General features: G+C 38.7%; 1 protein-coding gene across 1 annotated transcript; it reads left to right on the top strand.

The window, feature by feature from the left end:
• The first annotated feature begins 4,852 nt into the window (after positions 1-4,852).
• LOC136751639 (aerolysin-like protein) lies at positions 4,853-14,891 on the top strand. Its single transcript, XM_066707412.1, has 2 exons — positions 4,853-4,914; positions 12,492-14,891. Exon 2 carries the CDS (start codon positions 12,514-12,516, stop codon positions 13,453-13,455), a length of 942 nt encoding a protein of 313 aa, XP_066563509.1. The 5' UTR covers positions 4,853-4,914; positions 12,492-12,513; the 3' UTR covers positions 13,456-14,891.
• Positions 14,892-15,742: the final 851 nt, after the last annotated feature.

Consider the following 15,742-nt stretch of genomic DNA (forward strand, 5'->3'; position numbering starts at 1 on the left):
TGTAACTTATGTATGATTTTGAAGGTTCTCTTTAATCTCTTATGTTGGGAAATGGTTTGGCCTTGGGGAGGGGCCCTTGAAACAAAAGGGTATAAAAGCAGGCTGAACAAGGTTAGTTGCACAGCTGTCTGAGTGCTGGTGCCCCAACATTCATCTTGTTTATGGATGCAGGGTTCCTACGCAAATCAGATTTTTTTTTCCCCATGACTTTTCCATGATAATTTTCTGATTTTCCATGACTAAATTATGTATTCATTTACAACAAAAATGATGGAAAATTGGAAATGCACACAGAAAATGATGAGGATATTGATAAACACAATAGGAAAGAACCACATTAAAAGCTTTTTTTATGACGGCTTTAATACTGCACCCACTTTAATAAAACATGCCCCCATCAACTAATAAAGAGTACACAATGATGTAAATGCAAAATCACACCTAGTACTATCTGATCAATGTATATGTAGTATAAATGTTAATTACAGTAGAAAGTATACAAAACAACATCAACAATCTATATTTGAATGATTGTAGCAGGAATTCTGAATTGCCTTGAATATAAACTACTATAAATGAGCTAAATTAATTAGTGAAAACATACATTCAAACATTACAATATACAAATGGTCAGTTCAGTAGGGGCCTACAGTAATCCTTTCCCGTATGCTGCTGAAGAAGTATTTTAGGTGACTGCTTTATTTAAACTTGAAAGCTTTTGATTATTATTGTTTTCCTTCTTTCAAAACATTTATAAATAATGATTTTTACCAATACATTTGAGGAGTTTGGATTTTACTGATTTATACCCATTTAAAAGACACTCAAAATTATTTTCAGTTTATCTGTAATTCTTTTTTATGAAATACTACTTCACAAGCTTGTTTGAAATTACGACATTATCTCATTGAAGCTGTTCTGCAGTATACAGCTCACACAGATGCTTGCTGGAGGTCATGTGTTTAGTATGGTGCTATATGATTGGCTCGCATACAGAGTTTGGTCAGTATTGTGGCATTGAGGACAGTGCTCACGCTGACAGAATAACGCAGCACCTAGAAAGCAAACGGCCAGAAACTCAGCAAAAGTGAGCTTTGGAGTAAAGTGTATATTGGTAACTTTTGTAGAACTTGTTTATGGTTTTGAAATAAAATTTAATTTGTTGAATAGAACAATATGTTTTGTTATTATTTACTTGATTTTAAATAAATATGCATATCATACATTTGGCTGCTTAATTTAAATGCAACGTACACTTCATAAAGTTTGAGCATTTAATGTAGGCAGGGGTTCTCAACACTGGTCCTGGGAACCCCTGTGTCTGCTGGTTTTTTTTCTAACAGAGCGCTCACTTGTTTAATTGAAACCTTAAATGGAATTATCAACCAACACATGAGAGCTGATAATAACAGGACATTTCCAATGAATCACTTAATTTGTTCAATTACCGGTTTGCTTAAATAACAGGCGAGCGAATATTAGATAAGACAGTGGTTTGTCAGGACCTGGGAACACCGATGTGGACTATAGTAAAAAGATGAAGATATATATATATTAAACCCGATAATTTTTTTGCACCAGGTTTCAGTGTTTTTTTGTTTTTTGTTTAGTTTTTTCCAATATAAAAAACAAAAACACTGAGCACTATGTGTATGATAATGAGAAAACAACAATGAATACAGCATTTAATCTTTATTTCACAAAAACACATTTGGATCTACAAGAGATCCTGATGAAGATCTCCTGTAGATCCAAATGTGTTTTTTGTGAAATAAAGATGAAATGCTGTTTTAATTGTTGTTTTCTCATTATCATCCATATCCTAATGAAGATCGTGTGTAGATCGAAACGTTTTTGCTAAAAACCTGTGAAACATGGGTTACATAAATACTTCTTATTTGTGCATTGGAGCTGTGGTAAGTGTGGTGTCCATTAATAACCGAGTGATCCAAGGATCCTATCCAGTCTATTTTTAAATGCTCCCAAACTTTCAGCTTCTACCACATCGCTGGGTAGTTTGTTCAGATTGTGACGCCTCTCTGTGTGAAGAAGTGTCTCCTGTTTTCTGTCTTGAATGCCTTGAAGCCCAATTTCCATTTGTGTCCCGGGTGCGTGTGTCCCTGCTGATCTGGAAAAGCTCCTCTGGTTTGATGTGGTCGATGCTTTTCATGATTTTGAAGACTTGGATCAAGTCCCCACGTAGTCTCCTCTGTTCCAGGGTGAAAAGGTTCAGTTCCTCAGTCTCTCAGTAGGACTTTCCCTTCAGACCTGGAATAAGTCTGGTTGCTCTCCTCTGAACTGCCTCTAGAGCAGCGATATCTTTCTTGAAGTGTGGAGCCCAGAACTGTCCACAGTATCCAGATGAGCTCTAACTAGTGCATTGTACAGTCTGAACATCACTGCCCTTGTTCTCAATCCTATACTTTTGACAATATACCCTAGCATTGTGTTTGCCTTTTTTATTGCTTCCCCACATTGTTTGGATGGAGAAAGTGAGGAGTCCACATAGACTCCTAGGTCTTTCTCATGTGTTACTTCATCTAGTTCTGTTCCTCCCATAGTGTAATTATAGTGGACATTTTTGTTACCTGCGTGTATTACCTTGCACTTGTCCACATTGAATTTCATCTGCCAGGTGTCGCCCACAACTGAATATTATCTAAGTCCCTTTGAATAGCCTGTGTGATTGATTGTATCTGCTGATCAGTACCGTGCACAGATTTTTTGAGGGGCAGGGACTCAATCTAAAAACCCTGTCTTGGTGAATTGTGGTCCGGAGGGAGGGGGCGTGCTGACAAGGTGTGTTGTGGGGGAGGGGGTTCTTGGGATAAAGCGCAGGGGCCCAAGCACCACCTGGGGTCTATCTGAGCACGTGCCTGGCACATACATAGTGTAGCGATCTGGGACTGGGGGGTGATTTGGGTATGTGTGTGTTACTTCCTGTTTGTTTATGTAACTGGGCTTGGCTAGGTCCGGGAACATGGGGCGCGCCATGATTGGGGGAGCCAGTGATGGGGTGCCCGGTGCCCGGTGCCCGCATGGCAGTTGAGTTTAGGGAGAGTTGCAGTAGAGTAGGTGTGTGATTGCAGTGTAGTTGCAGTTGAGTTTTACAGTTGAGTTGCGTAGTTGCTCCAGCCTGAAGAGCCTGTTTAAATAAAGTTCCTGTTCAGTTTTCCACCTGCGCCGTGGTGGAGCTGCGACGAGAGCCTTGAAAAGCGGTGCTCGTTACAATATCAACAGCTTCAAAAAGTACTGCAGTGATCCTGGCGGGTGTGTGTGTGAGGGGGCTGACACCCATGGCAGGCACAGCACCCGGGGGTATCAGGGCTTAGCGACGTGCTGCTCACAGGGTAGTATTAGGAGAAGCGTACAGTCGCCATCTTAGTGGCGAGTGGTGTAAGAAATTAGAGGTTCCTCCAGGTTGACTTAAATAAAAACCTCAATAGGGCGAGGTCGCTACAGTATTTTCAATGACAGTACATTAGAAATTGTCAAAATTGAAACGGTATTTGGTGTAATCAAAAATACAGAAATACAAATATGTAACTGTATTTGAACCAGGTCTGGTGTGTGGGTAATGAATAAAGAACTCAATCAACAGAACTCAGTTTAGCGGGTTTTTACTTAAACAGAAACAGGGTATTTGTATTAAATCTTCATCTCTGATGGAATTCTTCTCAACCCAATGTCACATAAAAATGTAATAAATAATACAGAACATACGAGCAGAGAGAATAACAGCATGTCAAAATCAATACCTGTGCATCTTACCTTAGATCATCCTCTTTCTTGATTTCTTCATCGATAATTCAGGCACTAGTATGTCATCGAAGTCCATCTCTCTGCCCAGTTCAGACACAATAGCAATCAAAGCGCACTAAGGTGCTTGTGACACTTACGTATCCTCGGTCCATCGTGTATTCTTGCCATGTGGAGAAACGATCGTGTTGCCACCGTTAGCAGACACACCAGAGCCGGCATTAGCAACAGGTGCCTCCGGACGAAAAGCTACGACCACCTTTAAAACAAAACACGGTTAATAGCTTTGGTGAAGAGCTGCCTTTCTCGCCTTGCTTTTTCTTTAACAGCTACCGTGTTGATATTGTTGAGCGCCTAAACATTGGACGCTGGAGTTTCTCATGATCATGTATGCCATGTAACACTGTAACAGTGTGTGCGGGGGGGGGGGACGGACACTGGGGGGCAGTTGCCCCGCTTGTCCGTGTGGTTATCCGGTCATGATTATGGAAGCTAATCAGTGCATTAGTTTACCCTCTTGGCAGTGCAACTTGTTCATGACTTACCAATGCATTACTAGTGCTCCTTATGCATTAGTTAACATTCATCAGCACTGTTCATGTTTTGTAAATATTTCAATCTTTTTGTTAAAGTTAAAGTTAACCAAGGTCATTAAAGTCGCCATGGAAAATATGGTGAATATTTTGACAACTCTTTAACATTAACAAACATCTAAATATGTTGTCCTTGAAATGAGTCATGTTTATTAGTCATTTGTTCACACTAGTTACACTCTTAGAAGTAATGTGTCATGTGTTGTTTTAACACATTTGTTCACACTAGTTACAAGACATACCAAAACATGAATTAATGCAGTGATTAATGAATGAGTAAACATTAACAAGTACCTTTGACTTGACTTTGATGTATTAGTTACTGACTTATTAATGTTAACTAACATATTAGTTCATGCTAGATAATAGACACTTATTGTAAAGTGTTACCGTCATATTCTCTGTAATTCTCCTCCCTATTAGTAGAAAACAGGAGAGAAAAAATATGCCCCTCCCCCTCTAAAATGCTCTATAAAATCACTGGTACACAAGGAGCTGCCATCACAGAAGACCAGGCGAGAACAACAGCACACATCCACTCAAACAGACAGATTCACTGCAGGTAAGACTATTTCTGCTGAAGAGGCTTCAGTGCTGTTCAAAACCATGAGAGTAAAATGACATACATTTATATTGTATTTACATTACAATGTTCTACCCAATTGAATGTCTGTTGATGATGGAATGAACGTAGTTGTGATGATAAGAGCTGAACAAAGTTGCCAGGGAAGAACACCACTCTTCTGACGATCTCCTACAGATGAATTTCTGCACACACATTAACAATGGAAATCTAGTATATTGGATGTCAACAAATGTTTGCGGTCATAAGGCAAAAGTTGTCTTCATGCTTAGAAAATAATATAGGAGTGTGTTCCAATAATGTGTTTTACACCAGGAAATATCCAGTGAAATATGGCACAGAAGTTAATTTGAATTATTACAACCATCAATGATTTTATTCTTTACAATAGGATACTGATCTCACAGACTTCATGGTTGTATTATTTTAAGGAGCAAAAATAGCTAGAAGCATAACCTATTGCAAAAAGCCAAGAATTTCTCTAGAAGCATTCTGTACAGAATCTATACAGGCATATAAAGCATTTATTTAGTCTGGTGTTACTTTATACAACATTGTTGTATAGTATACAAAATCCACCAGAGACGTTTAGAAGAAAACATGAATAGTTTAGTTAGCTGCATACAGTGTTGCATGGCAGACACTAGAAGGGTTGATCCGATTAGGTTATAACCGCATCTTTGTTTAGTTATTTGAATAAAAATGCCTGTACAATACAAACAATACACAACACAACAGACCCCCAACAATAAAGAGAGCATAATGATAACAGGAAACAAGTGATCCGCATTGCCATTAAACATGACACGTCCATCAGCAACTAACCTTACCTTGAAACCCACAAAAAAAGGACCAGTTATCTATCTTGCACTTTTAAAATGCGGCCATTTCTTGATATAAGCTATACGATTATCTCAGTATACAGTAGCATTAGCACATCAATGTCAGAGTGGAAGTTACTCCACTTCGATGTAAAACTATTATAGAAGCCAGACTACGCTACCTAGCGATTATCTACAGGCGCTAGGACCCGCTGAGAGTTGGTCAATTACCCAAATATGTCCGGTTTACCTAGACTACCTACATAGTATGTACATAGTACATAGTTACATAGTTCTCCCTTCGATTTAGGTTCTTTAAATTGGGGGTTCACAAGCCAGGAGCACGCCGCAGATCATACAGGACAGTTGTACAATGTAATGTATTACATAGATCTCTATAATATATAAATCAGGCAGACTTCCTATTTTCAATAAAAAAGTTAAAACCAAGAAATAAATTCTTGTGGAATGTTGGTCTCTTCAGGAGGCACCAGGATCTGGAATGGGGCAGGCAATAGTCCACATGTCCTAATATAAAGTAAAAAGAGGGTTGGGGACAAACAAATCCAGCTTCTGCTCCGGTCCTGGGTTGGTAATCCAAGGAAACAATGTCCATGTACAGTCCAAGAATAAAAAAATGACCAAGTTAAAATAATGAAATAAAATGCTTTAATATAACAAGTAAATAGATTGTATGCCTTATGGTTGCTCTGCTTGAGCAAGTGGGTTGAAATGACATATGTGTAAGAGGAAAGCCAGAACTTTGATTTGATAGTAAACATCACAGCTTTCAGCAGCACTGCCATAAACACAACTACATGCTTAAGTGACTGAGTTTAAAATCATAATCGCTAGCTTGTTTAATAGACTGAGGTCACACACAAGCATCACTCTACACAACAAGTGAGCCGTGAGGATAAATAAATCATGAATAACGTCTGTAACATTCCTCTACCTGGCTCTTTCTTGTCCTCTTCCTCTTTTATACACCAATGCTTTTATACAAAATGCTCTTTAAAACAATGCCATCTCTCTCTCCACCTCAGCTCTCTCGCATCAGCAGCAAACCTGCACCCCGCCTGCTCCCCCAACTAGATCACGTTTTTAGGCAGCTTGCGCTATATCTCAACCATTCCGCTCACAGCCGCCATATTGTGCGCAGCGCAAACTTTTCTTTTTTGTTGTTGTAAAAAATATGATTAATGTGTTAGGGGCCCCTTGATATTCTGGGGCCCTAGGAGATCGCCTAGTCCGCCTGTACCTCGGGCCAGCCCTGGATACTCTCTGCATGCTTGAATATAGACTTCGATGCAACTCACTGCAACCTGAGTGAAGACTGAGTTTTCTTCCACAATTTCAAATATGATATAATACAAACAGTTAGCATGGACATTGAGCATATTTTTGTAATTACTTAATTGTACTATTGAGGCTGTAAGCCTAGATTAAATCTAGTTTCACATACATGTAACTGAATGCAAGAGTGACCTGCATGCCCTCCTTTACTTGAGAAGGGTGAGAAAAGTTTAAATTTTTTCTACTCCTTCATTAGCTTTGTTTGTGTATTTGAATGCTTGTTTGACTGTATGTTTAATTTAATTTAATTGTTCAGTTATTTTATCCAGCTTGATAAGGAGATCTTTTAAGTAGGCAGGCGCCAGTCCCTTTATTGCTTTAAATGCTAGTAAGAGAACTTTAAAGTCTATCCTGTAGTGCACGGGCAGCCAGTGAAGAGAATCTAATACTGGAGTGATGTGTTCATGTTTTATTGTTTAACAACCCCAATTCCAAAAAAGTTGGGACAGTATGGAAACTGCAAAAAAGCAAACAAAAAGAGTCATCTGAAAATTCAATTCACCCTTATTAACACATTATTTGACGTTTTACTTTGTGAATTTAATTTATTTTTGAAAATATAGACTCATTTCAAATCTGATGATTGCAACACACTTTGAAAGTTGGGACAGTCGACTGTTTACCACTGTGTAACATCACCTTTTCTTTTAATAACACTTATTAAGTGTTTGGGCACTGAAGACACCAGTTGGTTAAGTTTAGCAAAGCAGAATTTTCCCCCCATCCATTATACTTTTTTCAGCTGCGCAACTGTACGGGGCCTTCATTGCCTTATTTTGCGTTTCATAATGCGCCTCACATTCTCAATGGGAGACGGGTCAGGACTGCAGGCAGGCCATGCTAGCACCCGCACTCTCTGCTTATGCAACCATGTGCTTGTAATCCGGGCAGCATGTGTTTGGCATTGTCCTGCTGGAAAATGCAGGGACGTCCCAAGAAAAGACAACGTCTGGATGCCAGCATATGTTGCTCCAAAATGTGTACATATCTTTCTGCATTAATGGTGCCCTCACAGATGTGCAAGTTACCCATGCCATGGGCACTGACTCACCCCCATACCATGACAGAACTGGCTTTTGGACCTGACGCTGATAACAGCTTGGACGGTCCTTTTCCTCTTCTGCTTGGAGAACACAAAGGCTGTTTTTTCCAAAAACTATTTGAAATGTTGACTTGTCAGACCACAAAACACGATTCCACTGTGCTACTGTCCAACTCAGATGAGACCGAGCCCAGAGAAGTCGGTGGCGCTTCTGGACAGTGTTGATGTATGGCTTCTGCTTTGCATAATAAAGCCTTAACTTGCATCTGTGGATGCAGCGGCGAATGGTGTTGACTGACAAAGGTTTACCAAAGTATTCCCGAGCCCATGTCAGGATATCTATTACAGACTATTGACGGTTTTTAAGACAGTGACGTCTGAAGGATCAGAGATCATGTACATTCAGAAGTGGTTTTTGGACTTGCCCTTTATGCACCGAGATTTGACCAGATTCCTTGAATCTTTTAATTATATTGTGTATTGTAGAAGGTGAAACGCCCAAAATCCTAGTATTGTGTTTGGGGTATGTTGTTCTCAAAGTGTTGGATTATTCGCTGATGCATCTATTGGCAGATTGGCGACCCTCGACCCATCCTTGCTCTTGAGGGACTAGGGCTTTTTTGGAGGTTCCTTATAAACTATGATTACACAATTGCCTCACCTGTGTCACATCACCTTCCTATTTCAACTTGTTACATCGCTATTAGTCCTAAATTGCCCCTGTCCCCACTTTTTTGGAACGTATTGTATGCATCAATTTCAAAATAAACGTTTACCTTCAAAAAGCGATGCAGTTGATTAGGTAAAACATCAAATACCTTGTCTTTATACGTGTTTTGTTTAAATACAAGTCAAAGTACAATTACAAATCACTCCTATTTGTTTTTGTTAGCATTTTCCTTATTGTCCCAACTTTTTCGGAATTGAGGTTGTAGTTTTTTTTGCAGCAGCAATAGCTCTTTTTGCTGCCTGACAGAATGGCATTGCAGTAATCCAATCTAGATGTAACAAATGCGTGTATCAATTTCTCAGTGTCATATAATGAGAGGAATTGTCTTAGTCTAGTGGTGTTTCTAAGCTGGAGGAAGGAAGATCTCGACACATTCTGAATGTGTGATTCACAGGATAGATTATGATCACAGATGACACCCAGGTTTAGTACCTCCTTTATGGGAGAAATTAAACTTTTCAAGTTATACTTCAAATGTTATTGTAACCGATAGTACTAGTTCTGTTATATGCAGATACAGATGGAGTGCAGTGGGCGTGCTACAACTATACAACGTGTAAATGGCTGTATTTGGCTGTTATAGCATTTGCTTGGATAAGGGTAAATAAATAAATACATAAACAATAATAACTATTAGTAGTATTATAATAATAGTATAGGGGTGAATGGGATTGTGAGTTTACATGATGGTGTAATTACATTGTGTGGCCATTACATGGGGGGTGGTGCTGTTCTCAGTTCTAGCCAGAGACCTGACACAGAGCACTCAGTGCTGGGATAAAAGCTCTGTGGCAGATGACCTCTGATGAACATAAGAACATAAGAAAGTTTACAAACGAGAGGAGGCCATTTGACCCATTGTGCTCGTTTGGTGTCCATTAATAACTGAGTGATCCAAGGATCCTGTCCAGTCTACATTGCTGGGGAGTCTGTTCCAGATTGTGGTGCCTCTCTGTATGAAGAAGTGTCTCCTGTTTTCTGTCTTGAATGCCTTGAAGCCCAATTTCCATTTGTGTCCCCGGGTGTGTGTGTCCCCACATTGTTTGGATGGAGAAAGTGAGGAGTCCACGTAGACTCCTAGGTCTTTCTCATGCATTAATTCATCTAGTTCTATTCCTCCCATAGTGTCATTATAGTGGGAATATGACTGGAAAATATACACAGAATTTCAAGCAATATTTGAATAGTGAAATAAATCAAATTCCATTTGAAAGACTGTTGTGTTTATTTCTTAGACAAACATTTGAAGGCTTTCAAGGTAAAATAATTATTTGAATGCAAGTCAGTTCATGATTCTCTTTTATTCTCAAAGTAATTCCTTAAAGATTCTTTAACTGTTTTTTAATTTGTTTGTTGCTTAAATTATTTTGGTAAGTAACAAGTTGCCACACAATTATTGTATGGATTTAAATGCTAACAAATTAGAACTGTCTTAATTCTCAGCTGAAAAGGTAAATTAACTAAATTTGTTTAATATTCCAATTACCAAAACTGAATTAAATGAATGCAAGTTTTAGGTCAATAAAACTAACAAAGATTTTTTTTTAATCTTTAGTTGACTAAAAGTAAAGTGCATGAATACAATGTGACGAGACTAAACACAAAGAGAAGTATGGGTGTTTGGAGAGAGAGCAAAGGCTGCACAAAGTGGCTGAATTAAAAAGTCTTGAACTACAGCAAACCATGTTCAAAAGGTCAAAAACAGAGAGCGATGCTGCTGTCAAACCAGCTACATCTTATCCCAAGAAATTGCCAAAAATTCAAAGGTGTTTCTCTGAGGGTGCTTTTTTAGAGAACTGTATGCTTTAAAGCCAGTGATGTAGTATCCAGACAAAAAGCATTTGTTTTCAAATGTCTGTCTCACGAAATACCTTTGCCCAAAGAGTAGATGATTTAGCTGCTAATCTCAAAGACCAGCTGGCCGAAAAAGCAAGTCATTTCACTAAATACTCGCTTTCTGTTGACGAGACCGACAATAACATAAAACAAAGGGAGACCAATATCAGAGCTCTCGGCTGAAAGCTGGCTGTGTGATCTTTTATTTCTTTGTGATGTTACTGAGCATCTTCGTGAAGCTACAGGGCAGTAAACAGGAAATAACAGAGATGTATGACAGTGTGAAAGCATTTCAGCTTAAATTACGTTCATGGGAGAAGCAAATGCAGCAAGGAAACCATTTCCATTTCCGACTTGCCAAGCCACCGCTAACTCTCTCACAAGCGCCACTAATCCCAGCGCTGGACAGTCTCTGTGCTGCGGTTGGGAGATAAAACGATGTTACGCATGTCAGGCTTAGTGTGCGTGTGTGGAATACTGTTTTTCACTAAGTATTCACAAGATTCACAGGTAAAACAGACTGTGAAACAATTCACAATTGGTCCTCTTCATGTGGAAGTTGATGTGAACACGCTAGCTATTATGGCTGGGGAGATACAGCCATTGTACACATGTTATTGATTTTCATGAATTATTCTTACGATTCTCAAGTATAATAAAGGCTGTGAAAGAATTCACAATTGGTCCTCTTCATGTGGAAGTTGGTGTGAAGACGCAGCTGTGGTGGTTGGGAGACGCAGCTCTTTTCATTCATGTCGGGTAGCGCGAAAATCAAACTATATCAAACGCCAAGATCACTTTCCCGCAGTGCACTGGAGTCGCTGCAAAACTGAACTTGTGTAAAGAATTTGAGCGCAGCTTCTCGGATATTAACAGACAGCAATTCAGTTTTTCTAACAACCCGTTTGGTGTTGATGTGAACACTGCTCCAGAGCACATCCAGATGGGATTGAGCGAGTTGCAATGCAATGACACACTTAAGGCGAAGTTCAGTTCTGTTGGCTCTGCAGTTTTAGCTCTTATTACAGCGCCATTACCACAGACCCGCCTGAAGGCCGCACAAGTCCTCAGTGTTTGAATCACAGACCTGTGCAAGCAAGCAGGTTTTGAATAATTGTAAATGTTAAAGATTAAGTATAATTATAACTAATTTCAATTTAGAGTGTTTTGTTCTGCGATTTGTTTTTTAATCGACAGTGAATTATAAATAGGGACGAGCAAATATTTATCCGGCCCTCGAATGAAACTTGATATGATCATATGGTCCGTGGTAAAATTGAGTTTGACACCCCTGTTGTAACACAATGAAATGTGGAAAAGTCCAAGGGGGGTGATTACTTTTGAGAGTCATTGTAGGTATGTCTGTATCAGAGAGTACTAAGACAATGCCCCTTTGCCCTGCCAACCAGAGAGTGCCCTTCTGTTGTGCCCCCCTCCCTTAGCACACTTTTACAGTGCTTTTATATATACAAAATAATAAACCATAATAGTGGCAATATTACTATTATAATTGTATGTTTCACTTTAAATATTTTAAGATAATACACACTCAGAAAAATTCTAAGAGAATTAAAACAAGCAGACTTTATTATTCTTTTTACATTGAATATTCTTTGATACAACCTAATTTTGTCTGAGCCCTATAATTTGTACTTGGTGTAAATGCCATGGAAGGAGAACTTATATTTGGAAATGACTCATGGAGAGAACAGGAGTCGGGTAATGGCGGAGCTTTCCAGTGTTAACTAAAAAATTTTAATATCTATTTCAGATCTGCACAATAAAATTCAAAGATGTCGTACCCAACAACTCTGTATCAGATCGGTGGCAGAGGAGGTGGTCCATTTTCCTTTACTGGACAGGACAATGGTGCCACATTGCAGAAGCTGGGAGTGTGGGTGGAAGGGTGGCAGGTGAAGGCTGTCAAGGTCTGGCTTACAGATGGGAGAAATCAAACTTTTGGAAATCCATCTGGACCATATCAAGAGTATACATTCCAACCTGGTGAGTGTTTCACCTCAATGTCCCTGTGGGGCAACGGAGCTGGGACACGTCTCGGAGCCATCAAATTCAAGACCAACCTGCCTGGAGAATTTTTTGCGAAAATGACCAGCTGGCCATTGAAAACCGAGTACCATATTGATGTCGGCTCTGGAGTGTGTCTGGGTGTTCAAGGAAGAAGTGGTGCAGACATTGACCTCATGGGTTTCATGTTCCTCAACGCAATCCAGTCAGCAGCTCTGACAAATGTCAACTACCCCACTATAAACCAAGTGATACCACAGGTGAATGTGGAGGAAATTAAATCCATTACTTACCACAATGACACCTCAGTCCAACAGGAGCACAAGCTTGAAACCTCCAAGAAAATAATCAAAAAGTCTTCATGGTCTTTGAGTACCAGCATTTCTACAACTGTGAGTACAGAAGTGAAGGCCGGGATTCCAGAGGTTGCAGAAATTAGAAACGGTTTTAGCTTTACCATTGGAGTACAAGGCAGTTATGGCCAAGAGAACACAGAGGAGAGAATGGAAACCCTGTCCTTTCCCATAATAGTGCCTCCTGGGAAGACTGTGAAATGTAGTATCACAGTTGGTCGAGCCAGTATTGACCTCCCTTACACTGGCACAATGAAAATAACCTGCAAGAATGGTAGCGTACTTCAGTATGAAACCAGAGGTGAATACAGAGGCCTCACTTACACTGATATTAAAACAGAAACTAAAGAAGTTTAAAATAGTGGAGCTTGATTGCAAGACTCAAATGAGCTTTATTGCATGTGTGTCTTGCTTTTAGGTAATTTGATTTTTAAAGAGGCCATCTGTGCTTAAAGTAAAGTAAGTTTGGGGTTTAAATTGGGTGGTGCATTGCTTCAGGGATGCAGACTAAAATCCTCTTCTCTAATCTGACTCTGATCTGTCTTCTGCTTGATACAATCCAATGATTTTACTGTTAGACTCTCAAAATCAGACCTCCTTTCCCTGCCTCCCTTCCTCCTCTGATCTTTTTATCTTCACTCTTCTGAAATCTGCCATACTCTATCCTTTCTCCTGCTCAATTTTCTCTTCTCTAGCACTCTCTCGCCACATTACCTCCAGTGTCTCTTCCCTTCCTCCTGACCTCTCCTTTCCACTCTTCCTGCACTGGAAGACTGGCTGTGCCTCCTCTCCACTCCCCTGCCTCCAGAGCCAGCTCCTTCCTGACCACCTTCTTCCCTGTAATGTATTCTGCATCATCTTCCATTTCCACTTTGCCTTAGTTTAAAAAATACTAGTATCATATCTTGTACTAGATTTTTTCCATGTAAGTGTATTTTGTCTTAATGCTTCTAATTGAGATTACTGTAGTGCACTGATTTTTGTGTGTGTTATATATTCCCATATTTTGCGGTTTAAATAAGATGTGCATATTGTAACCTAAACAGTGCTTAATTTGCAAGATGGATTCAACTATAGCCTGCAGAAGAACTAAACATAACTAAATCTCCCATCATCCTGCAGCTCATTTATCTATGATGGAGGCTGATGGGAAGTGTAGTTCTGAAGTTCTTCTAAATTATATTAAATTAAATATACTTACCTTATTTAAACCCTTGTATCATTTGGTAACAAGACCAGTGCATTGACACAGTGAATGCATTAAATTAAAATAAAATAAAAAGTTGCTTTTAACAATTGCAGTAAATTCTAAACAAAGAGCCTCAATCTGTTTTAGACAAGAACCAGGACAATAAACTAATACTTAACAACTATGGATACCAATACATTCAATTAATACTACTGATATTAATGATGATAATAATAATACGAGTTAATAAGTAAAATAAAATAATTGTATAAGGCTTAAAGATCATTGCATAAGTACTCACATAATTAATATACTCGGACAAGGTGCTTCTTCTTTTGAAATGCATATTCATTGATTCATTGATTAATTTACTGATAATTTTAGTGTGGTGTGGGGGTGTGGGGGTGTTAATTATCTTGTCCTGACCATTAACAAACTGCAATTTGCTCTTTACTTTTAAGTAGTGTATACAAATTGGGCATTGTGTTTTGTTTTCATTTAATCTTTCTCCTTTGTAAGAAATAAATTTGCATACAGCTTTTCGTATTGTTTGACCATGTCATTGTTACTATGGTTGAAAATAGTATTTAAAGTTTTATAATCAGAAGCATTTATACATATATATATATATATATAATATATATATATATATATATATATACACACACAGTATATATATAATACAATTGTAACACTCGCAAAACATTGTTTAATCATATTTGAAATAAAAGTTGTGCACATTTAAACAGAAATATCGGTGTCATTAATATATTATTTAAATACCACCTTGACTCCCGCTAAAAACAACAGAATAGGAAAACTGCCAAACAGACGTTTCTAATATTAAGCAGGAGCACATTTTGTTGTTCAAGGTTGGGATCTTCTCCTTCTTTTTATTACTGATTTCTCCCAAACTTTAATTATTCTCAAGTTTTGAAACAAAAGTTTAAAAGTTTGATGGATGGTTTGTGTATATGCAAGCATATTGTAACCTAATTCCAATTACATCCAGTTGTCATGAGCGCTGCGTTTATCAAACAGTCCTAAGTATAGCACACTGATGGCACCAGGGACTTGGTAACCAGGGATATAGCAACATATGTTACAATCAGAATGAAACAGTCTGTTCATGCCACCACTTTCAATGACACGCTGAGCAAAGCTGGCTATAGGTTCTGTAGGGAAATAAACTGTCTGGAAGCAGGAGTGAAAGACAATCAACAGTAATTTATTAAGAGCACAGTTCTACAGAATAAAAAAAAATAGGTTAAGCAATTGCAAATAAAGATGGTACAGAGCGATGCATCTACAGCGATTACTCAAAAATGTTTCTTCTTAGTACACCCTATTTACAATCCTGATTATGGTCTCCATGCATGTAGCATTGGAACCAGACACATTAATACCTCTGCTTTCCCATGAGAACTGAACAAATCAATATCTCCATCTTCCCAT

Source organism: Amia ocellicauda, chromosome 6, assembly GCF_036373705.1.
Source record: "Amia ocellicauda isolate fAmiCal2 chromosome 6, fAmiCal2.hap1, whole genome shotgun sequence".
NCBI classification, from domain to species: Eukaryota; Metazoa; Chordata; class Actinopteri; order Amiiformes; family Amiidae; genus Amia; species Amia ocellicauda.

Bases quoted from the DNA above. Each gene is read 5' to 3' on its own strand.
- LOC136751639 (XM_066707412.1), top strand. From the start codon at position 12,514: ATGTCGTACCCAACAACTCTGTATCAGATCGGTGGCAGAGGAGGTGGT.